Raw genomic sequence first — 25,626 nt, 5'->3', positions numbered from 1 at the left:
CCACTTGCCGTTGTATGCTTCTCTTTCTCGCTCGCACTCTCTCTGCTTTTGCAATTATTTGTTGTACGAGTACTCTGGCGGCGGAGGGCATTCTGATTTGCATGAGATGTTTGTGTTCAGAGGAGGATACCGAATACGTATACCTTGATTTTCAAATAACAAAGCACTAATTGGTGGACAAAATAATTAAATTTGTATTCAAAAAAATTCCAACTTTGCGATCCAGCTGCAGCAGCAGCGGCCGAAAGCTTAGATCAACAAAGCGCAAGCTTTACAGGGAGAGAGAGCTTACAGAAATTCTAAGCACAGCAGAAAGCGTTTTCGACTGTTGTGAGAGAGCAAAGACTCGCTCAGAGAGCGGATCGTAGAAGCCGTGGCGACAGGCCACAGGCGAGCTGAGTGCGAGTGAGAGGGAAATGTAAGCATTTTGCAAAGGCAGAATGTCTTATCTCTCGACTCGATCTTTACTTCATTTTCACACAGTGCTCTCGCTCTCGCTCTCTCTCTCTGTGTCGCTCAATCTGTTAGGGTACTAAGACCTTCGTTGCCCTCAAAGCTGGCTTTTGCTTTTGTTTCCTTTCCTTTCGTGTTTTGCTTTGCTTTTTTCTTTTCCCAGCGATTTTTGATGTTAGCGCCATGTACATGGGGGGCAGCAGGAGGCAGCAGGGGCAGTGTTGCAAATCTTATTTGATGATGCCACGGCAAATACTTTAATTTATGCAGTAATCCTATTACAAAAACAACAACAGAAACGGAAACAGAAACAGAAACAGCAATGGCAGGCCCTGAAAGAGGGTCCCCGGACAAGGACGCCTGGGAAATGGCATCCATAAAACCAGGAAAAACAACAATGCATTTATTTTTTAGCATTTTCTTCGTGGCTCGTTGAGCATTTCTCTCTGTCCCTACCTCTCCCTCTCCCTCCACCTCTACCTCTTCATCTTCATCTTCGTTTTTCTTCCTCGTTTATTCCTTCGCTTTATTTTGTTTTCATTACGTGGGCCCGCGGAATCGCTCGGGAAAAATCAAGTGAACCTATCCCAAAATCGCCTCCATTTCTGCGACGCCCCCACAGAGTCTGTGTGCGACTCATTTGCATTTTCCTTTCCATTTCCAGGGCTTTTCCTTCGGCTCCGTCCTCGTCTTTGGCATTGTGGGGTGTTGGGTGGGTGTCTATGTATTGGTCTTAGCAGCAATTCAATTTATTTTAATTTCTCCTTTTAACACAAAAAATTACCAATTCAATTTTATGACTTTATTCTTTTGCTTCTCCCTTGCCACGTGCCGCACTTCACAGAGGAGGCAGCTGCTTGGAGCCGAGTGGCAAGATAGATCTGCACTTTCTTGACACAAAATCGAAATGCTGGCAAAACAAAAAGTGGCCACACCCCCTCCACCGCCCTCCCCCTAGATAGAGGAGGGCCCTGTCCTTGCTCTATTCTGGTATATATTCTATATATAGTACATATATCTATATGCAAACATTGAATGCATTGCCGTCTTGTTGCGGATTATGCAAATACATTTTCCCCAAGACTTTTTCCAGGGCTCTAGTATCTATGTATCTCCTCTTAAAACGATACGACAAATGTTTATTTTTATAATGAATATTTTCACCCAATTATATCCAAATTTATAGACTTTTTCGTCTTTATTAACTCTTTCCACAATCGAAGAATACGGTAATAAATTTCTGGGGAGAAATCTTCATGGTATTCAAGCCAATTTCCGTTTTCATTGGCTTAACGTTAGTTTTGGTTTTCTTTTCGTTTTCGGGTCGTAAAAGTCCACAGATTTTGTGTCACATAAAAATCGCATGCGAAGAAAACTGAACTAAAACTGTGCCAGGCCATTCTTGTATCTGTATTTGTATCTGTATCTGTATCTATAGCCAGCCATTTAACGTTGAGATACAATTTACATTTTCCTAGCGAAAGGAAGCTCCAGCAGGTGGACAGGGGGCAGCAGGGGGGGGGGGGGACAAAACGAAACTGGTTTTCTCTATTCGCTGGTCCCCTGGCATCCCTTTGGATAACCCCTGGTTATCGGGGATGGGAAATCCATCCCCATGGCTGGTTTTCCCCCCCCCGCACTAATGGGTATCCCTTAGTCGATACACCCCCTTGACTTGTTGTTTTGACTCTGGCTTTCTGTTGTGCTGTCGCGGTACGCCTCTGGGCATATTCAATTTTCTTTATTCTACATATTTCTCTTTTCGTTTTCCCCCCTCCATGTTTCTGTTTGTTGTTTGTTGTTTCCTTCGTGAGGGGGGGGGGGGGGGGGGTATACTCCAGGCGAGCTTTCAATTTTTATGACTTCTGGGGGTTCATTTTTACTGCGTTGTGGGGACCTGCGCGTCCTGTTACTCTGATAAACGCCTGCCAGCCGGCCCTCCCCCTCCCCCCCCCCCCCCTCTGTTTTGCTGCCCTGTGCCATGCGTTTTTTGTTGCGTCTTCAATGAAATGTTTATTGCCTGTGCTGCTGGGCGTCCCCCTATTTTATTGAACCCATGTCCCCCGTCATTCATGGAGGCAGGAGCTGCCTTTGCCTTGGCCCTTTCCCCTTTCCTCTTGTCCCCCCCTTTTGGCCCCTCAACTACTGCCTACTAGGCTACCGGGCTACCTGGGCTCAGAGGTAATGGCAGCTCTTTTTTGTGTGAAATTCTCCGTCCATTTGAGGGGCTTTTCCATAGCTTATTTGAGTGCCAATGGTAATCGCTTGTCCTTGTGCCTGTTTTTCTTTTGGAAAACCCTTAATGCCCTGCCGAAATCCATGGCCTCTGCATATGATTAGTTCTCTCTCTGTTGTCTTAAGAGGTTTTCCCTCCTACTCTTCGATGAGAAACTAATTCTTATACTCTTTACATTCCGTTCTCCATCTCAAAGGGGAAAATCCTCAAGCATCAATGATGTATTTTTTGTTGTTGCATTTAGTAGAGCAATTTCCTGCACAGGAAATTTAATTATATCAACAATACTGTGGATTTCATAGCTAAAACCAATCAAAGAGATGGCAGAAAACGGGTATATTGTGTGGGATGATCGATTTGGCATCAGAGAACTGACGCCCCCTGAGATCGAGCCTCCCACCGAAGAGCAATATGGGCCTTGAAGGATGGTTATTTATCGCTTTTATTTACCCCCGAAACGGATCTAACTCTATTCTCTGATGGGTACACAATAAGTCCTGTTATAACACACTGTAAAATGTCCTAGAAGACTTTATTCTTGCTCGGACCACATCTTCAGTTCTTTCTCTCTGAATTTCCAAATAAATACAGTACTTTAATATTTGCTCTTAATTAAATTCAAGCTCTCTCAAGCGGAAAGTAGAGAAAGAATAAGAGTGTTTTGCCAGAGGGGCAGAGGGGCAGATTGTGGGTGGGGGGGGGATGGGGAAACCTACTTAATCCAATTTAAGAATGCAGCCACTTGAGAGCATACACACACACACACACACACACACATGTGTGCCTTGGTATTTGTGTATATCTATGATGCACTGCTGCTGCGCTGCTTTGCCCCCTTTTTGCCCCCCAAAATAATGCTCCTTCCTGCTTCTCGCTAAGCCATAAAATAATGCTTGTTTTTCCTGCCTATTTATAGACCCCACAAAAACCCAAAAAAATGGCTCTTTTAAAATATTAGCAGCTACTGAAAATTGGGCTATCTATTTGCCAGAGAATGTATGTATGTGGAGGAGCGTGTGTGTGTGTGGGGGGGGGGGGGGAATTTCCCTCTCATAAATTAGAGGCAATTTCTTTATTTTTGTTGTATTTGTGTCCCTGCGACCCAGATAATGCGCTACGCAATGAGGAAGATATTTTACATGTTCCATTGTCCGCCCGAGACCTCCCTCCCTGGCCTCCCTGACCTCCCTGCCCCCTCCCCTGAATATCCTTATCAGCAAGGGATGTCCCTGTGCCTGTCCCTGTGCCTGAAATTTATATATTGGGTCATTAGGTCTGTAATAATTTGTTTGGGCCACATGTAAACTGTTCTTGTTCTGGCTGCTGTTTTGCTTATTGGCATCATTATTATGCGGAGCTTAATGGGGGAGTTAGGGGGGGCCCAAGTGGCCTATTTGTGGGAAATTCCATTTTAATTGAGTTTCGAAAACCACAACCGACCGCCAGGGGAGCAGGTGGCATGCATTTTTAATGCTCCTCTTTGGCTCAATTAGCAATTTGGCCTGAAGCACACCGCTTTCGGCCAAGTAGTTCTCAGCTAAACAATTTTCGAATTAAATCAAGCCCCGGCGCCTGAAAGTATGCCCAACTATTTCCAGACAAACATTCAATAGTTTTCCGTTCCTTTTGCCGAACTTTTGTTGCGGAATTTTCAACTCTTGACTCGAGAAGGCCCCCGGAAAAGTGGGCCCAATCTCTCTACGATCCGTTCCGTTCCGATCCGCTCCGCTCCGGATTCCCATTCGGTACGGTTTCGCTTCTGTTGAGCTCAGCACAAAATTTGTGCCAAGCGGAAATGTCTTCGGTTTCAGTGCGTAATTTTCTACACAAAAACACACAGACAGATGAAATGGGGGGTGGTGTGGGGGGTGTGTGGGAGGGGGGTGGTGTGTTCACATGTCCATGAGCGCATGACCTCCATATAAAATAAATTACTTTAGTTATCTAAATGCTGTGTATGTATAGGAGCTCCTATGTGTGTCTGTGTGTGTGTGTGTGCTCTATTCTGTTTTCAATCTTTCGACATTTCTCCGTTTCGTGTCCTTCTCCATGTCTCTGTGTTCTCTGTTGTCCTTTTCGCTCTTTATTCGTATACCCTGCCATAAAAAGGGAGTCTTCTTTTCTCTCTCACAACTATGCCGCGCTTTCCAACACTTTATTTCTTGCTGCCGCGCTTTCCAATACTTTATTTCTTGCTGCCGCGCTTTCCAACACTGTTTTTACCACATGGCTTTAATCAACGCAAGATTAATATATATATCCTCTCTATAGATATTCCCTCTACCTCGATTTGTACTCTTTTTTTTCTTAGCACTGCTTCTTTTCCAACACAGTGTCTGATTGTCCAACACTACCTTCCCTTTTTCGGGGGGATGAAAAGAGCATTCAATGGGCATCCATCCCTTTTGGCATTTCTGTGCGCTCCTTTCAACCCTGGGCCCGGCCTCCTGTGTCCTTTTTTTTTTGTTTTGCTGCTTTCCTTTTGCTTTTAGCCAAACAAATGATAACAATAAATTACACTCTCGAGATTTGGACGAGCTTAAGCATGAAGTGCAGCCCCAGTCGATGTCGATGCGCCTGGTCCGCAAATAATGAAGGCAGAATGGGGACCAGCAGGACGGAAGGGGGATGGGGATGGGGAGGGGGAGGAGCAGCCTCGGGTTTCTCTAGATGCCACATCAAGTGGCAAACGCACTTGGGGGAATTTTTTCTATTTTCTGCCTTCGGTAGGGTCTCCTTTTTTCCTCCGCTCTTTCTTGCCAGGGCCAAGAATAAATGTTCTAATTTAGCGACTCAATTTGTGTAGTAAATTTATCAAAGGGCGTCGTCCAGCCACGCCCCTCACTTAAGTATATGTATGTGTGTGTGTGTGTGTGTGTGTGTGCCCGTTGGCTGTATATTAATTTTTGGTCTGTTGCGGTCATCAGGTGATAAATCTGCTGAGAGGTGATAATAAGAAACATTTGCCAGCGATTTATTTGGCTTTTTATTGCATACATTTAGGCGTGCCACAGAAAGAGGGGCTCTCCTCCTCTGGCAATCAAAATATCGCCATTAAAACTAAGCCTGTGTAGATCTTGTGAAGGCCCCTTCTCTCAGCCACCGAAAAGTTCGCCTGGCTTTCAAAAATCCCACCGTAGCCGCTCAAAAAGAGGGCGGCACGGGGCTCAACAAGTGCACTTTGGAGCTGCTTAGCGCCTATTCCACTGCCGTGGCTTTAAAACCGCAGCCTGGCCTCAATAAAAAGTTTTGTTCTTCCTGAAGCAGTCCTTCGTTATATTGAATGGCTTTGCGATTCTGGCGAGGAGATGCTTTACTTGCAGCACGGCGTGCGAGTGTTACCCAATTCACACACACTATTGAGAATGGCATCATTTTTTCCAGGACTGGGACTGCGACTTGGGCTAATAAACTTTACCGTGGAGCCTGGCTATCTGGGTCAGCGGCTGCTCCGAAACGCCTGGCAGCCGCTTTGGCGCCACGTTTCCTGGTTTCCTGGTCCATTGTTCGCGCATATCAATGGATCTCCACCCCTCGACGTAGACGCATTCTTGCGATGCTTTCTTTTGCATTGTTTTCCGTGGGGGGGGGGGGGGGGAAAGTGGGTGGCGTCTCTCTCGCTCTCTATGGATAAAATATTATTTTTATTTGCTTCGCTGGGCACATTTGCAGCATCAGCGGTCGTCGAAAGAGGAAACTGCTGACTTCACCTTGATGCATGCACTTTTCATTGCAATTTCCCCAACCCCCCCCCCCCCCCCCCAACCCACACACACACCCACACCCACCCACACGCTCGCACATTCATGGACATGGAATTTTCTTTCTCTCTTTTTTTTTTTGGCAACGTTGGCAAAACATTTCCCGTCGCCACCATTTTCCCCCGTTTTCCACTGAAATCAATATGCTTTCGACGACGCCAGGGCACTCTTTTCGCCAGTTAGTAAACTGCCACAGTTGCACTTGCAGCATGCCCCCCCCCCCCCCACACACACACCCTTCCCCTCCCCTCCCTTCCACGACCTACTTGCTCCTGTTGAAGCGAATTTTCTTGTCATATTTTCAATTTGTGTCGAAAAATGGAAGAGCAAAGCGATTGTAGGTGTCAGAAGGATGCTGGCTGTGTGCTTTATGGCCCGGGTTGACAATTGCAATAAAAATGTTGCCAGGGATTATAACAAGCATATAATGTCGTGTCACCCCGTACCCCACCCCACCCCCCTCCTCCCTATGGGCCAGGGTCAGCTGGGTTTGAGCGGGGGGCAGCATCGGATTTCACCTTGCAATATTTCGCTTTTTCTTTGATTCCGTTTCTGTTTCGCTTTTTTCCCATTCGCCATGTCATGTGCGAAATGTCAATTGTGCTTAAGGGCCAAGGCAGTATTTGATTTCAGTTTCAGTACAAGGACCCCCCACCCCCACCCCCACCCCCACCCCCTGAGAGGGGCGGCCATGCATGGGATTTCCTCTTTTTTTCAACATTTGTTTGCTTATTTTCCAGTGCATTCAAGCTTTGCAGGCGTGTGCGTGTGCTTTGGGCGAGTAATCGTGGATAACTGTAGCGAGATGGAGTTGCAGCGAGAGCCAACAAACAACGAATGATGGCCATCGGTAAATAACGAGTGTCCCGAAGCGAGTAGTTATTTCTTCTTACTCGTTGCAGGTCTTCCCCTCTCTCTCGCTGCTTTTCTCACACTCGTTGTTCCTGCCTGACATTTATTTATGCATTTTTTGTTGGGAATTTTCTCACAAATATTCCGGAAATTCGTTTCGTGCCCGAAGATCCACTCAACGTGCCACATAATAAAGAGCTTCATGGCTAAATGAGCTTTCTCTGTGTTGTTGTGTGTGTGGCAGGAAAATGAGGAAAAATTCCAAGCCAAATGAAAGCGTGGGAAAAAATGAGAGAGAAAAAAATTTAACAAGCCAGGCACAAAATTAGAAACGTGCGTGCTGCACACACCCGTCTGCCGCCCACAACACAGGGGGGGAGGGAGGGGAGGCTGACAACTGGAGTGGCATGTTTTAGCCAGGCCAAAACAATTGCGTTGGGGCCTGGCAGGGGGAGGGGGGGATGGAATACCCCTTTCGGTGCACGTAGTGACCAACAAACTGTGCTGAATGCTGTCTGCCCCGCGGCAGCATCCCCCCCCCCCCCCCCACACACACACCACAAGGCACACACACACACACACACGCATACGTGGTGAAATAAATTGACACGAGAGAAAGAGAGGCAAAGCAAGGGGGAAAGGACGGGAACGAAGGCAACGCACCGCAGAATTCAATTACACGAACAATTCTGGTGTTTTTAGACCGCCGACCCCTCCACCACCTTCCCCCTGGGGTCCAAAAGAGACCCCCATCTGCTGCCTATGATTTCCCTGCCCTGCTCCGACTCCATTCTGGACTCCAAGACGGATCTCCCCACCTCCTGGTAATGGGATTACTGTCCCCCTCTTCCGACTGAACAGATCTGGCTATTATTAATATTCTGCGAGTCAATGCCATATGTACAATATGTATTTGCTGATGTGCTTTCCTCCTCTCTGCGCCTTCGACGTCGACTTAGCCGGGCTTACAGTCCAGTCGGAAAAGGGTTTAGACCGAGGCAACACTCTTATGGAATCAGGGCAGGCGCTTCGATTGTTCTCGACATCCTTAGACCCCCAATAAATATTTAGCCGGCATTATGCTTCGACTTATTCGACTTCGAATTTCATTTGAAACGACTGAATGAGAAATATGCTTTTTCCATTTGATTTCAATGGAAAATCTCTGTCGCAGATGCCCATCAATTTGCCATTCTGAAATACAAATTATTTAATTGGAAAAACTACAATTTACTATCTAAATAAATGGGCATGCCACACCAATCCTGCCCCACATTCCAAAAACAATAAAATGAAGACCATTCTATGCGAGTATTATTTTTGGGATTTTTTGCCATTTTATTTGTCGGCTCAAACTCTCAATTGAAGCCGCAACAAAAACTATGGCAATCAAAGACAAATTATACGTCCAGACAGGCCAAACAATTGAGTGTTCGAAAAGCCCTCGAACGCAATGTAATTTAAATACGAAACCAATTAAAATTAAACGCAACAGAACCAGAGATAGCCGCCCTTTAGATGCCCTTTAGATGAGGTGTTTTGGCGACTGTTTCGAGGAGTAAATGCTTGCAGAAAGGACTCTTTAAAGTCGTGAATACCCTGTGTATCGGGGGGGGGGGGGGGGGAGGGTGTTCTGGTGCCTGCGATCCTTGACCGAATGATTGTGTGGGTTGGTCAGCGGACGGGGGATCGTTGGGCAGCCCTACAAATGCAGTCAATTGAATTTGCGTGTCGCCGGATTCGGATTCGCATTTGCCTGTTTTCGACGAGGGTTTTTGTTTGATTGTTTGCTTTCGAGAGGCGGCGGCCCCAACGAGGAGTAAACGTGTCTGCATGCGGCGCTTTTGGCCCCGTTTGGCCCCGTTTGGTGCTTGCTCTAGTCATTAGCTCTGCAAACGAGTTGATTAAACAGTTCGATGGTGGCGTAGCCCTAGATGGCAGTGCACTGGACTATAATTTTCGAATTGGCAAATGTGCGAGGACCATAAAACAGAAATGCAAAAGGTTTCACAACAAAAGCAACGAGAGCGGCCAGCAAGGACCTGCCGAGCCCTGGCTAATGGGAAATATTTGCGTTGAAAAGGGTTTCCCCCCCGTCCCCCTCTCTCTTTGTGTGTGTGGCCAAAACAATAACAAGCCATGGGGAAAAAGAAAGAAAGAAAGACCCATCGGATTCCGCACGAACAAGCCACCAAGAAAAAAGTAGTAGAGAGTAGTGGAAAAAAATTCGTGGCATTCATAAAAATGTCGCAAAAAAAACGCAGCTAAAAATAAGAAGAACTTTATGTGTCATTCATTCAAAACCATGTGAATAGAATCAGCCACGGCTCCACAGCCCCACAGAGAGACTCGTTAGAGAAGGGCCAGACCATGGGGGGGGGGGGGGGGGTGGCCTGCAGAGTCCAGAATCCAGAGTCCAAAGTAGCCAACGGAAAAACTGGAATTGAAAAGCGAGTTCAGCGACACACAAAAAATGGCTCTGTGTGTGTGTGGAATGTGTGAAAATATATGAATAAAGTATGTCCCAGCACATACACAGCACCTCCCTCCCCTCCACGCCCCTGCCCAACCCTCCCCCACCCCACTCTATGCGGTTATTGTTATTCTATTCTGACAATAGAATTTTTAATAAATTAAAAGTGTGTGTGTGTGTGCGTGTGTGTGCGTTTCCCTTTGGCCACTATCGTATTTATATTTTCGAGTGCAATAATAAATTGATATTCCACTATTTTTATTCCACTTTTGTTCCATTTGCGGTCGGTTTGAAGAGTTTTTTGGTTGGGTTTTTGTTTTTTTTTGTTTTGTGTTTCTGTTTTGTGGGCGCCATAAATAATATGGTGACTGTTCCTGGCATTGGCCCAAAAAAATAAAAGAATTAGCAACAGAAGTGGCTGATGGATGCCCGGCGGTGGTGGTGCCTTCAAGGGCCATTTAAATGGGTCAAAATCCTGAACAGTTTCTGCGGTCGCATAATGCCTGGAAAATGAGTGAAAATGTGTGTGTATTTTTGCGGTGGGAAAGTGGCAAGGCATTGGCGAATATTTCATATTTGAATAGACTTCAAAGGAGCCTCCCGACTGCACTCGTTTTTCTCCTTTTTGCCGAATCAATAACTCATAAATACCAGAGACTGAAAGAGAGACAGAGAGAGAGAGAGAGAGAGTGAGAGAGAGAGAGAGAGCTCTGCTAATGCATTTCAATTAAAACACTCGTCAATGGCGACACATCAAATGGCTTAATGCAACACATTACGGCACTATGTGTGTCTCCCTCTCTTTCCCTCTCTCTCTGTCTCTCTCTCTCTTGCATGCCCCACATACTTGTATAAATCAGTTTTAATGCCTGCTGTGTGAGAAATCAAAAATCTGCAAAATGCCAAATGAAAATCCATCTGCCATTTGGCCCTGACACACGCACACACGCACACACACACACACAGCCATCCGCCTGCACATGTACATATACGGTTACTCGTTTAATTGGGTGCTGAAGTCAAAAACAAACACAAATTTTCTTATGCAAACATCAAACGGAAAGCAAATATCACAAAAAAAACACAAAGTAAACCCAACTCCAGGGCCGAGGCTTCAGATACCCTTGCAGGTCGATCGTTGCTATGGATTTTTCCTTGCAGTTTTCCTCTAGACTCTTTGAAGGACTCGATAAATGCATCTAAAAGCTCTCGCCAACACGTTTTAGTCCTGTAATCCCACCCGATCGTTGCTCGCTCGATCATGTTGGTTTTTGCCAGCACTTTTGGTCCCATAATGGAACGAATACTCGCTGGATCATTCCTGCCTGAAGTTCGCTGCTGGAAATGCCACCACATTGAATGCTGGCCCTCTCGCCAACACGTTTTGGTCCCGTCATACCACCCAATCGTTGCCTGATCGAACGAGCACTCGCTCGATCATGTCGGCGCTCGCCAGCACGTTTGGTCCCATAATGGAACGAATACTCGCTGGATCATTCCTGCCTGAAGTTTGCTGCTGGAAATGCCACCACATTGAATGCTGGCTCTCTCGCCAACACGTTTTGGTCCCGACATACCACCCAATCGTTGCCTGATCGAACGAGCACTCGCTCGATCATGTCGGCGCTCGCCAGCACCCTTGGAACGAGCACTCGCTCGATGAAGTTCCCGTTACCCCCATAGTAGGGCTACCCGCTTTCCGCAAGGGTATACGCGTTGGATGCTCAATCAGCGATGGCATTTATTTAATATTAAAATCGGCGCGATGCAGCAAAAACTATGCCATACAAAAAAGAAAAGGCAAATACATCTCTGTGCCCACACACATGGGTGTGTTTGCATTCGTAACTGGTGTGTGTGTGTGTGTGTGTGTGTGTGTGTGAATGTTGGTTTTGTGCACCAATCCAGCGACGAGTTGACGCCATTCTCGACACGTGATTTTCACACTGAACAACAACAAGATCTACACGAACACGAACACGGAAATGGCAAATGGGAAATGTGAAATGGAAAATGGAAAATTGCAAATGTTTTTGCATACATTGAGGCGCTTAATTAATCATTTAAGCCCCCCTCCCACCATGAAAAAGAGCCTCGAAAGTGCTGTTGTGTTTGCCTTGGACTCTGTCGGCTAATAAAATCTTAATTAGTCGAGTGTTTTAGTGCTGTTACTAATTCTGCTCCTTGCAGGTAAGCCATTAATGGACCAAGGATTTAGTGGATCTGCTGGCGCCTGACAGATGTCTTCGAATGACATCTAAATGGGAAATCTAACAGCCATTCAGGGCCCTCTAACACCTTTCTTTGGGATTGTCACATAATTAACATGGCACGCACTCGCAATCGCAATCGCAATCGCACTCGACCTGACCTGGCACTTGCCCCTGGCAACGCTGGGGCACGCAATGCTTCCACCCCGAGCCAGGCCGACAAAACATTTATGGCGCTAAATTGTAAATTATACTACAACTAGGACTGAGCACGCGTCCAGGTTAAATGCTGAGGGAACTTGGCCAACACAAGCCAGCGGAAGCGGAAACGGAAGTCGCCTGTCACGGCAGCGGTGGCGTCCACCCAGCCGCTAGCCGCCTGTTGCCTGCTGCCTGCTGTGTGTGGCATTTAAATATGTCATAATTTCATTTATGTGCCACACGGAGAGGCGACAGCGACGGGGGGGGAGAGACATGCCCGTGTGTGTTTTTGGGTTATTTTTATGGCATGCACGAAATGTTTGTTGAAACACCTGTCGCCATTTGCCGCCACTGATGAGACGTCGTATAGCAGGGCCTCCAGGGGCAGGGGCAGGAGTCCCCCCTCTGAAGGACATCCTGGCTGTGGCTGCGCTGCTTCTGTTTTGCCCTTTAATGAGTGCTTTTCCTCGTCTTTTCTAGTTGTTGCTTTTCGCTGCTTACCGCCACATGGCTGCAAATTATTTAATTAAGTGCCACCTAGCCACGTTAATTGTTTAATTGAAGCCACCCTCTAGCCCCCCCCCCCCCGCACGCCGCACACACACGATGCCTGCTCTGCAACAGGGTAATATTTTGTTTGGGAAAACTTTCAGCAAACTGTGTAAACTGTGCCATAATTGACAGCTTTCAACCGCTGAAGACGTCGTCAGTCGCAGCTTCCGGCGCTCGCCTGGTCTAAGCCTGGTCTAATTGCCGCATGCCACGGAGGGAACTATCGGATCGATGGTCTAGCTAGGGGGGCTAGGGGATGCCCGCCCACGGATTTATTGCATTTTCCGTGTCCGAAATTATGCAAAATGCAATTTTATCTAATTAAAACGGACGCCACACGATACGGCCCCAATGGGTGGGTTGGGGGGGGGGGGGGCTAAGCCTTTAATGAGCTTATATTTATAATTTTCCTCTATCCATCTATATTTTCTATCTCTTCTGTGTGTGTGGCGGGGGGGGGCGCCTCGCTTTTAATTAGCCTCGATGGCGGGTTAAACGATTCGACACGGCCCCAGCACCAAAAACAGCAACAATAAATGCGGATACATGGCCTAAGCTCTTCTGCTGCTGCTGCTGCTGCTGCTGTGGCATGCCACAGAGAGCTCTCAACCAGGCGAAAGCAAACATGCAACGTTTTTTTCCATTCGTATCCACTTAGCTTTATTAAAAAGCTATCCCCAATTGATGGGGCACCCAGCCCAGCACCTGCCACTGCCACTGCCCCAAATTGTGTGATGCAACAGAGGGAAGCGCAGAGAGGGCAGCCATGGGTCAGGGATCCCCGCTGGTCTGGCTGCATCTCAAGCAACCATTTGTGGCAAGTGGCGCTGCGTGGCATTATGGCTGGTGCCACATATAGAATTTCCGGTGTGATGTATTTAATGCTCTTTTAAATGTTTGTCGTTACGTTGCAACATCACGCTTCATGTGGCACGCCTCCACTTCTCGTGTGGCATGACATGACAGGCTTCGCTCTCGTGCCTTTGATTTTTGCCACCGTGACTTTTTGGCTTTCACATTTTCACCTGTTTCCCCACTCTCCCACTCTCCCTCTCTCCCTCTCTCTCTCTCTCTCTCTCTCTCTGTCTCTCTGTCTCTCGTGTGTTTTGTTTGGCACGCAAACTTTTGCCGCCTCGTGTTGCATGTGGCTTCCGCTCTGTTGTTGCTGTTGCCTACTTTTTGGCGTGGCCTGTTGCCTGCTGGCTTCTGTGTGCTTGACTCCAACTCTCTTGGCCATGTTATACAATATTTATGATGACAATCGTGTCGTTTCGTGTCATTTCCTGTCTTTCTGGGCCCTTCTGCCATCATAAGAATCGCACTTTAAGCGCCCTGATGAATCGCCTGAAATTTGGGGCATGTGCACTGAACCCCACCATTCCTAACTCTCCCTTCCCCTCCCTCTCTCTCCCTCTCTCTCTCTCTATCTCTCTCTATCTCTTTTGCACTTAATTGAAAACCCAAATGAGAAATTCTTGTTGCCAACAGAATTTCGCGCCCCAGAGTCGCCGGGACATGCATTTGGCCTCGTTTTCATTGTACGACTCGTACGTGAGAGGCCCACCCCCCCCCCCCCCCCCCGCACTCCCCCCAAAGTGGCCTGCATCAAATGTAATGCACTCACACACATGCAGCAGGCGCTGCCAGACACGGCGTGAAGCTGCGTCATTTGGTGTCCATTAAAGCGCTTCGCTCACACAATCCCCCGATGCTACGCTCCGCTTGAAGCACCCACGTTGAGTGGTTATTGATTAATCGCACTGTCGGTGCCCCCCCCCACCATTAGCTGTGTGCCTCTCTCCCGGAAGAGAGAGGGGGACACCGATTATCCACAGAACTTTGGGATCTGTAGATCAGATCCGAAAGACCCTTGTTTTTTGCTGATCATTTCCATTTCCACTCCCATTGTCGATTGGCGGCAATCTGCGAGGTTAGCCGCTCTGGCCGCTGGTGCAACTTGCAGCGTGTAGCATGCAACATGCATTTTTCACTCGCCACATAACCATGATTGCCATTGTTTTGCTGCATTGTTGATTTACTACTGACCCGATTTTCGGGCTTGTCAACACAATGGCAGCAGCCAGAGAGGTCCCTGTGCCACATGCCACACCATCCCCCCTCTACCCTCTACTCCTCTCTCACGTGGCTCGGCCGGGAATTTGCCGCCACTGGCCTCAACTATGTGCAACTAATGGTTACATTTTGTCGCCCACTCGCACTCCCCTCCCCTCCAAGCCACGCCCCGCCCCCCCTGCCTATCCATTTTCCGCATTGCATAACTTCAGGCGCTGCATATGCAAGGCATTGTTTTTAAAGGGGCGGAGGAGCGCAGAAGAGGCATGCAACAGACAGACATCCCCCACCCCGAAAGTTGAAAGGCATGTCAGGCGCAGGACCAGCACCAGGCGCAGGACCCGGCCCAGGACCCGGCCCAGGACCCGGCCCTGGCATGTGGCTAAAGTTATGCACCCACACATTTTTTGTGTGCTCGTTTTGCAACGCTTTTCCGCTTTTCCGCTTTTCCCCCACTTGTGCTGCGTTTTTTGTTGCTGTCTTTTTTTTCGGGGCATGTGTTGCCGTAATTTGGTTACATGGGGCACAATACGGCGTGCCCCAGCCGCCATCTATGCCGTCTATCCATCATTTCAAATCGAATATCAGTGGAAATACTTGCAGATCTGTCAAATATTGAAAGGCATTACGGAATCTTGAATGCCAATGCCCCACTGTCACTGTCACTGTCACTGTCACTCGAATCTCAAAGGGAGTACCCCCCAATCCCCTCATGGGGGGCATCTCTCGCCTTTGGATTCTGTGATTTTTCACTCTGCACAGCTTCCCACCTTCCGCTAGCCCTCTCTCTCTCTCTCTCTCTTTCGCTCCATGGACTCCATCGACTCCATCGACTCCATGGACCCTTCAGTGCGCTCCTCCACTCTTTGGCTTGATATTGAGTGCACTTTGTCAAAAGTTATTTTGCAACATTTGCTATTATGCGCTCGATAACAATTTTACAACATTTTCTTCCCCCTGCCCCGCCGGCTCCCACCCCTCCTCAATGGAGTGGCCCTTCCATCGCAATTTATTGTGTTACTTATATTATAATTGTGTACTGAAAAATGCATTTTTCATGACACAAACCAACGACCCGGCATCGGCATCGGCATCGGCCAGACCCTCCTCCTTCTCCTCCTTGGGCTCTGGCCAAACTTTTATTTTTTTTTTGGTTTAAAAAATAGCTTTTTCCCCAGCCACACGCTGGCTCTCCATGCTGGCTGTGGCATGCGTGTGGATGTACTCGTAAATTGTTTGCGACAGTAATTGGAACACAATGTTAAAGCATGCAATTTTAATTTGATTTTCGATCCCTTATGCCAAAAGTTCAGCCCCCTCGTGCAGACATATGTTCGAGCCTGAACGCCAGCCAGCACTTTTGGTGGAGTGCTGTGGATATGCCAGTAGCCAGAGGCTGGCAAAAGGCGACATTCTGCATACATTTACATCGTTTTTCGCCAGGCAGCACTGTACGCAAAGATCCCATCGGAGTAGGTCAATGTTAAACCCGGAAATGGATTAGTTTAAGGGGCTTTGAGAGATAGTTAGATCAGGCCCTAACAATGGGAAGCCCTACCGTCCGACCAGCGTCCTATGTGAGAGTCTTCTGCTGCTCACTAAAAACTAACGAATAAAAGCCTTGGTCCATGGACTAAGATCTACTGTTTAAAACAATCCTGCATGACTCGCCCGTTCGCTTCAAGCCAGTTCCAACCAATGGCAGCTGGCCGTAGTACCGAGTAGCGAGTGGCGAGTGGCGAGTAAAACTGTTGACTGCTTACAGCTCTCTGGGGCTTACCATCTATAAAGGTTTTTTTCGTCGTCGACAGCAACTGGTAGTTGGAGTCGAATTTCAGGCTCGTTTTTGTTGCTTGGCTTCGGGCCTTGGCCTTCGGTTTGGGTCTTCTGTGGCTTCCCGGCCACCAGGTATGGGTACATGGCACACTGCCAGTAGGTGTTCTTGTTGTTGTTGGCCATTGTCTCAAGACTCGACTTGGCCTTGTTTTGGCCACTTGAGGGCATTGGAGAAAATTACTTTTCTCTTAAATCTAATTAATCACAAATCCCCCATGGAAGGGAGGGGGTTAGCCTGGAACATCCATCAATTACGATGTGGGAGTGTTTATCGGACCTGCTTATCGATTAGAAAGTGAAAAGACACAGGTGTGTGTGTGTGTGTGTGTGTGTGTGTGTGTGTGTGAAAAGTTCCATGAAAATTTATAGGAAAACGTGAGGCATGTGAGGATGCTGGAGGACCCCCCGAGGGGCATAAAGAAGGGAAGGGGCCGCCTACCAATCATTATTCAATATGTTGACTTTTGCGCTTTACGCATTCGTTTCGCCCCCTGCCCCAGCTGCGGGGGGGGGGTGGGGCGAGCGGCAGCCCGGGAGTCTGGGCGTGTGGTGCAGGCATGCAAAAGACAATGAAAAATATTTGAAAGGGGCTTACAGTAGAAAGCCCCACCAACCAACCACCCAACGACCCAGCCATCCGCGGCGCGTCGATGTGGAAAGTGTGATAGTGAAAGAATGGAGCCACGCCCTCCTGCCAACACTTTGTCGTTGGGTTTTCCCTCCTAATATTGCAATATCCTTCGAAGTTGTTTAACTTTGCGTTTTTCGTGCTCGGCTCAGTGATCCGGTACTGGCTTTGTGAGGCCACCTAAAACCGTCCCTCTTCAGCGCCATAGTGTAGCCTTTGATGGCCAGTGCTATTCATGCACGCCCTGCAAACACCTAACAGAGACTAGCACCAAAGAGCAGCCCTAAAGAGCAGGCTTAAAGAGCAGCTCTGAAGACCAGCACTAAAGAGCAGACAGATGGGACCATGATGAAATTATGGTCTCTTTTCGGGTCTTATTTTGCTCAGTGCAACAGGAAACCACGTTCTTCTCTCTCTCTCTCTCTCAGCAAGCAGGGCATCAAAGGCTGATTGTGAAATAAGACCCGAGAGCGAGTAAGCGGACTGATCGAACATACTGGTTGGAATCAAACTTGTTCGGTCTCCGCCTTGGCCTCGGCTTCGGCTTTGGCTTCGGCATGCAGTTCGATCTCTCTTCCTTCTCCAGCTCTTCTTCACTCTCCAACATCCTCTCAAAGCGGTGGCCTGTGACGCTTAATGCCGCCCAATAAATGAGGCCAATAGTCGATCCTTGAAGGACGCTTTTCCGCATAAATCACGATGCTCGTGGTCGGCTCTGCTCTGCTCCGCTCCGACAAACTGTCATCAATTATGGGCCTTGGATTAGATTTGCCAGCGATGGAGATGAAGCAATTAAAATTTATGAAATTAAAAACAAATAAAAGCTACGAGAAATTTAATTATGCAAACAAATATAGTAGTGGCGCCTCTTAATGGCAAATGGGGGAAAAAAAGGAGAGAAAGGAGAGAAAGGAGGGAAAGAGAAAGAGGAGAGCAAAGCGTACGTTTCCCTCTCGCTCTGCTTAATTATCTGTATTTATTTTGCGTTGAGCGCTTTTCATTTTCCCGCGGCCACAGGAATCGATAAAACGACCGCAGATGAATAACGATTTTCCATCGTGCAACATTCACGTTGCAATATCATTGATGCGAAACTGCCAGTGTAATGTGTGCAACAAATGAACTTGCCCCAGCTCTCTCTCTTGTTTTGTAAATTTAATTTTCCCTGCCTCTGCCCCCTTCGCTCTCTCTCTCTCTCTGGGTCACTCCCTGGGTCTCTCTCTCTCTCTCTCTCTGTGTTGTTGTTGCTTGCCCCTGCTGTTTTGTGGCAAACCAAAACAATTTTTCGTATGCACAACCCAGCAATGATTTCATTTGTATCTGTATCTGCAGTCGCCAGTCGCCAGTCGCCAGTCGCTGCACCATTCCGACCCTCAGATACATGGTTTAGCATTGTTGCGGTAAATTGGTGAAATTTGCATATCATTGGCATTTATTGTTTATGCATTGCTGCCATCATCATCATCGTCGTTGTCGTTGTCGTCGTCATTTTGGTTGGTCGCCATCCAAATTGTGGCAATTACATTTTCGGATTTTTCCCGTACGCAGCCCCCCATGCCACACCTGCCACGACTGCCACACCTGCCACGACTAAGCACTGCTTTTATTTTAATTGGCATTTGAAGGCTAAGCGGGTGGCGCACATTAGTGGGGGAGCTCTTCCAAGTCCTTGCCCTGATCTGGCTGGAGTTTCTAGCGAGAGGCGGGATGGAAGAGCAATACTGATGAGGCTAATGAGGGCCGAGGACTCAAACGCGCCATGGGAGAGGTCTATGGAGAAAGAGACTATCCTGACATGTCCAACGGCTTTCAACTCAAGCATATCTTGAGGAGATACAGGTACAGGAAACATGTGGCACAGCAAGACGGTGTCGGTTCAAGACGTTGACGGTTTGATGGGCTATAGAGAAGGCTATAATGTATGACTTATTGGGAACATGGGGCCGCGTAAACCCAAAAACAGTGCAGTACTTGGTGAGATCCCTCTACAAGAGAGTTGAAATCCGCTCCAGAAACTCCATAAACAAATACGGTAATCAGTTATAATGTTTATTCTTGGCTCAAATATGTATCTTACGTCTTCTCGCTTCTCGCTTCTCGCTTCCGAAGTCGAACCCTTACTCCCTATCGATATCTCTTCAACCATCAGCTGGTTAGAGGGCTGCCAACCCGTAATATATTTCATCCGAATATAAATTAACTTAATAGAAATACTTTTTGGATGTTTTACTTCTTCGAAAACGACTTTAAGAAAATGATCGAGCGTCGATCTACATACTTTTCGTGTGGCCGTAGCTCCGGTATTTTCCTAGAGTGGCCGTACATTTATGGATTGTTGCCTTTAAAAGAAATATTTGTATATTTGCATCTGCCTTCAAAATGTAGCTGCCACGAGTATTCGCCTCCTAGTGCCTTGGTCAATCTTTAAAGGCCCCAACAAAGGGCACATCAGATATCTGAAGCATCCGCCCGTGAAGAAACTTTCAGCGGACTTCGTGTGCGGTCCTTTGGTCACTTTTGACCCGATTCACTGCCCAACAATTGGCTTGTAATAGTTTGTAGCTTGCATAATGACAGATTTGTGTACCCTGTTACATGTTACATGTCATAAGCTGCACAGACAACAGCCAACAGACAACAGACAACAGTCGACAGACAACAACAACTGTCACTAGACTGCGAGAGAGAGGGAGAGAGGGAGACGTCCCCCCGCACATATTGATGATGTGCGTCCAATGGTGTCCTTGTTGTTCGGCCACAATGCCGCCTGTCGTGTGCCTAGGCGGCCTCTTCCCTGCCTTGCTGCTGTGCCTCTTCCCTGCCCTGCTTCTGGGCCTCTTCCTTGCCCTGTTGTGCCTTTTCCCTGCCCTGCTTCTGTGCCTCTTCCCTGCCCTGCTTCTGTGCCTCTTCCTTGCCCTGTTATGCCTCTTCCCAGCCCTGCTTCTGTGCCTCTTCCCTGCCCCGCTGCTGTGCCTCTTCCCTGCCCCGCTGCTGTGCCTCTTCCCAGCCCTGCTTCTGCCTCTTCCCTGCCCCGCTGCTGTGCCTCTTGTCGCTGCCTCAGTTTGGCCATCCAGCGGCTCGCTTGCTTCATTTGCGAGTATTTGTCGCTGCTTTTTTGACAAATTGATCGCGTGATATGTTTGCCCAATGCTGGCATTGTTGTTGCATGGGGCATGTTCCTGCTACACGGCGGTGCACAGCCGTTACATGGCCACAGTTTTGGATATCTCTCTATGGTGACTCTGCGGCTACCTTGCCGGGAACTCTCGGCCCAGGAACGTAACAGTTATGACAGGGCAGGGCAGGGGAGAGGGGCGGAGAGGGGGAGCCTGGAACCTGGAGCCTGGAGGCGCCCTGGCAACGCCAATTCGTTAAAATCTACGTCAGCTTTGCTACTAATTTTGTTTGCGCACATGCAGGGGACACACTGTTTGAGAAAAGTATGCGCACATGTGTGTCCTGTGTGTGTGTGTGTGTGTGTGTGTGTGTGTGTGGCTGGAGTCCAAGTGCCACAATCCTCTCTGCCTGCCCCCCCCCTCTGGCGTGGTGCTCCTTCGCTTTGTGTTTGCTGTGCACTCCAAACACTGCAGACAAAATGCTGTCGAAATTTCTCATCGGTTGATGTCTCTATCCGGATCCGTATCCCCGTCCCTGCCCCCGTCCCCGTCCCTGCCCCCGTCTCCGGCCGTATCCCTGGCTCTGTTTCACAGTTAATCCGCCCAGCATTATGTAACAAAGTCTCCTCTGTGTGTGTGTGTGTGGAAAATTAATTAATTTCATGAGCAAACAATTGTACCTCTTCTTTATTTCTTTTTTGGAATGGGGGGCCTGCAGACCCCCAGCAGACTTGGACCAAAAAAGGGTTGAGCCAAAAGCCGGCTTTTCCGATTCTGGTACATCGCTTTAATTGGCTTAAGGCTAAGACTAAACCATTCCTCTCTAATCACAGCACAATTTCCATTCACAGATCTCCCTCCACCTCGCTCTCTCGACGTCCGTGCCAGCCCCAAAACAGATGTGCCAATTTGCGGGAAAACTCGCCAACGATTGACGGGAGGAATCGCAACGCCGCATAAGGAAAATCCATACCAAACACACAATTCCTTGGATAAGTGATGAAGTCATGAGACCGACGTTCGATCGACGCCTCTGGATATTATTGTTCATTATTTCAGTACAATGTAAGTATACTCTCCTGCTCCTGCTCCTGCTCCTGCTCCTGCTCCTGCTCCTGCCCCTCCTACAGGGGCTACAGAAATGAATGGCCCAAGTGGCCTTTGGAGGGCAAGCAGCTCGTATATTCCGGTAAAAGAATGGCGGCCACTTTGTATGCCGGCAACGTGTGAAAAATAGTTCACAGATAATCGCAGTCAGGCAGGTCACATTATTTATGCGCCGACACACACACACAGACACACAGACACCCGCCCCTTATCAGCCTTATATATTCTATGCCACATGCAGCAAACAAAGGCATTTCTTTTTGGCCAAAAACAGGGTCCGCATATCAATGGCAATGGTCTGTAAATAAGCAAAAGGACGTTGGAGAAGGACCCGCACCCGCACCCGTCTTATCCTTGAGTAATATGCGATTGTCAATGTCTATTAGGTCCATGCGGCGTATGAGTAATATGCGAGAGAGAGAGAGAGGAGAGGAGGCACACACATGTGCCGGATGTTGCGCCCTTCCTAGGGACTGACGGAGGGTCACTTGAAGGTTGCACTCGCAACACAAACCCGCGTTGCGATGCGTGCAACGAGCGCCGGGCAAAGTCGGAAGGAAAATGCCACAGAATGGAGGGAAAACTGAAACGGAAACGGAAATGCGCGTTCAAGAATTTTAATCTGAATGCGCAATTTCGCGTGTGAGCTGTATGCCAAAAAATGTGGGCGCACACACACACACACATGTCGGTGGCGACTCCTCTGACGTGCTCGCCCGCGGGGCATGCCCCACTGCGGTGCTCCTTGGAATTTCACGCGTTTATTTGCAAAGATTACGACCGGGGCTGCCGCTGCTCGCTTGCTAAAGTTTTTCGTATGCGTTTCCTGCGAGCTGCCGGCACTGGTGGCGCTGCCTTTTTCCGGCTACCCCCCTCCACCCCTCCACCACTCCTCTCTCTGTGTGTGTTTTTTTGGTGCCCCTGTTTGGTTTGTCCGTCCGCTGACTTGTTATGCATGCAAAAGTCTGTGGCAAATACACAAGCCGAGCCATGGGCTCCTTCAGCCACGTTGCACGTTTCCCGCAGATGGAAGTGACATGCAAAATATTTTTGCATAAAAATGTTTGTGCCCCTGCCACATTCTGGCAGCTGCATCTATCTGTACAAAAAAGGGAGAAAATTGTTAAATTTTTAAAGCATTTCAATTTTTGACACATGCAAGTGGAGCGTGAAAACACCTCCCCTCCCCTCCCCTCCACCCCGGTGAGTGAGGGACTTCCCCCTCCTGCTCCGACCAGGGCTTAATGTCCGGCATTTTATCTCGTGTATTTAAGCGTTGAGCGCTTGCTACGTGCCCCAAATGCTAAGCACGGCATTGCCTCTAATTCAAGGCGACAGCGAACATCATCATCGGCAGGAGCATATTTCATATTTAATAAAGTGGTGCTTTGGTCTCCTCTGATGATCCCTCCGCCCCATTCCGGGGATTATGCAGGTCTCGCTATCTCTCTCTTTGGGTCTATAACTTGTATATGACAATGTTCAAGGACATTCCCCCAAACACTGATATCATTTATGCTCTTCTGGCAGAGATTTTACGGCTCTGTTTTGCTTTCCCTTTGATCGAACATGAATATGGGAGCAATATGTGGCTTAAAGGGGGGGCAGCAAGTGATCGGGGCTTACCCGAAAACCCCCCCTCATTGTAGTTAAAGTTTCCGTAAATTCAAGAGCACGAATACCCACCCAAAGCGGAGGAGGAGGAGCCACTGGAGGAGGCACTGTCTGCTCGTGGATGGCCCTCAAGTCGGCCACTTGGTGGAAAACTGCAACGATGATGGGATGCGATGCCGAGTCTGTGACTTAGTTAGCCACTTTTCTTTTATATAAAATGCGGCTTTTGTGCCTCAAGTGGCGCCCCCCCACCCCCACCCCCCAACTCCGGTGCCTGACGCTGCCCCGTGCCCGAAAAAAAAGGGCAACAAAAATACTGGCGCTGGCTGCAAGTTTATTTTAAAAGTCGACTTTTGTGCGCTCAAGTTTACTTTTGTGGTGGAATTACTTTTGGGTTATTTTTGTGGCGCAGTCATCGCCTTTCGCCGCCCCATCAGTATCCTTTTGCAGAGAGACTGGATCTCTCTCCAGCGATTGTCCTGGCCCGAACTGGGGCCGAGACTCGTCTCTGAACGGAGTTTATTATGTCCGCCAGTTGGGAGTCGATGATGCCGCCGTCGCCGCTTCTTGGACGAAATGCAATTATTACAAGTTTTTCAAGTTGGCTCTCTCTTTCTCTCGGGCTTTTGTCCTGAACTGAAAATTATAGCCGGCGCGGCGCCACTTCGCTGTCCATAGTTCTTCCTCCTCCTCCTGGCGGTCGTCCTCCTGGCCCTCGTCCTCCTGGCCGTCGTCCTCCTGGCCGTCGTCCTCCTGGCCCTCATCCTCCTGGCCCTCATCCTCCTGGCCCTCATCCTCTGCTGTTCTTGGCCTTATTCTTTGTTTCTTTTTGCTGTTTAACATGGAATAGCAAATGTAGTCCATTGAAAAGTTACTGCTGGCCAAAGTTCTGCTCAAAGTTTTCGTTAAAGATATGGCACGAGTTTTGGTAAATTGAAAAATGTTGCCACTGCTTTAAGAGTGGGGTCCGGCTTTGGCCGGAAATGTGCCAGGCATACGGTGGAACGGAGAGCGGAGAGCGGAGAGCGGCGAGCGGAGTGCGGAAAGCGTGCCCCCAAAAACACGAAAGGCGGAAACGCAGCTAACAATAAAAGCCAAAAAGGGCATAAAACTCCAACTTCCGTTTAGAATTTCGCAACGTTCCGTTTTTAGACCCTCTTGGAGCTCTGTGGCCTGCCCCTGCCATGTGGTCACCGCCGAGGGGGGGGGGGGGGGCGTCCTCTGGCCGCACACTAAATTGCACACCTGGGAATTAATGCGGCGGGCACTCGAAAGGCGTTTTCCGAAGTTGAATTTCACGTGGAAATGGAAACGGAAAAGTGCTTGGAGTCTATAGAGTCTATAGGATGGCGGCTGCCAGTTGGGCGGGGAGGCAGCAACAAACTAGCAATAGGTGTGAAGGCCAACAAATTGAAAGAAGCAGAATGCTGCCTCTACTGCGGCCCCTTCCGCTGCCCCTGCTGCTGTTGCAAAGTTGAAAAGTCGACTGCCTTTTCAGACGGAGATGGAAGTAACAAAAAAAATAGAAAACGGAAAAATTACACTCCAACATGGCCAACAGTGGGCTTGTGCAGTTTTCGCACGGCTCTAGCGGGAGTTATCTTTAGGCCACAAAGAACTCTTTTAGCTTGGTTTTTCAAATGCAGGGCTGGTCAATATTTGCCTGGTTTTTGGCCCCACATCAAACAAACAAATACATAGTTAAGGCCATTAAATGGACAATCAGATGCCGATCACAAACACTCGCATTTCAAATGCAATGCAATTATTATAATCTTTCACTCGATTTGATGCCTCGAAGGCAGTGGATCAACCGACACTTTCTCGCTCCCTCTCTCTTTCTGTCTTCTTTTACCTAATTTCGACTGCCTGCCCAAGACTTTCTCGGGCTACAATCATCTAGAGGAGAACTGCAATTTCAACACTTGATTGATTGATTGTTGAATGGTGTTTTATTGAAATTATTGCGGGAGATAATCAATAGAGCGCAGAATTCCCAATAAATATCGCGAACAAGCGGATATCCTCCTTTTCCCATCCCATCCCATCAATTCCTTTACTAGTGTTGGGTTGTTCATCAAATAACTGGATCTAAAAGAACTACTTAGTTCAGGGAATACAAAAGAATGAACGAACTTTAGTTCGCTCACGAACATTGGTATTGTAGGCCGTCCAAACCCGGGTATGGTGATCACTAATATCGCTGTGTGGGTGAACTGTATCTATAAGACAAACACAAACCCGTCGATTTATGATAACTCTTCTGTAGTGGGTAGAATGTGGCCTGCCTCTCTCTCCTATCGATGTTTCTTGTGCCATAAATTTCCACAGTATATACTGTATGGTTTGCGGTATATCCCACCGAGTGTATCTTTGTTATTTAAATACTAAACGACTGCCTTGATAAGTATTGCCTTGCTACAGTATCGAACTTTGCAAAATACTGGCGCAAAGTCATAATGTTCCGTCTTAAAAACTTGTTTAAACTATCGAACACACATTTTCAGGATCATT

General features: G+C 48.1%; 1 protein-coding gene across 5 annotated transcripts in view; it reads left to right on the top strand.

The window, feature by feature from the left end:
• Positions 1-25,626, top strand: part of tei (irregular chiasm C-roughest protein teiresias) — a 128,948-nt gene that overhangs the window by 31,533 nt on the left and 71,789 nt on the right. For 4 of the 5 annotated variants that reach the window (XM_015184985.2, XM_001361576.5, XM_015184982.2 and 1 more), the window contains exon 2: positions 21,243-21,456. In XM_015184985.2, the coding sequence (XP_015040471.2) occupies positions 21,399-21,456 (58 nt within the window). In that variant the 5' untranslated portion in view covers positions 21,243-21,398. Of the gene's footprint in view, positions 1-18,841; positions 19,308-21,242; positions 21,457-25,626 lie in introns of those variants that run through there. The other variant, XM_033378406.1, reaches the window with a different exon arrangement.

This window comes from Drosophila pseudoobscura, chromosome 3, assembly GCF_009870125.1.
Source record: "Drosophila pseudoobscura strain MV-25-SWS-2005 chromosome 3, UCI_Dpse_MV25, whole genome shotgun sequence".
NCBI classification, from domain to species: domain Eukaryota; kingdom Metazoa; phylum Arthropoda; class Insecta; order Diptera; family Drosophilidae; genus Drosophila; species Drosophila pseudoobscura.
Note: the sequence above shows the minus strand (reverse complement) of the source record. Positions and strands in the feature narration are given on the sequence as shown.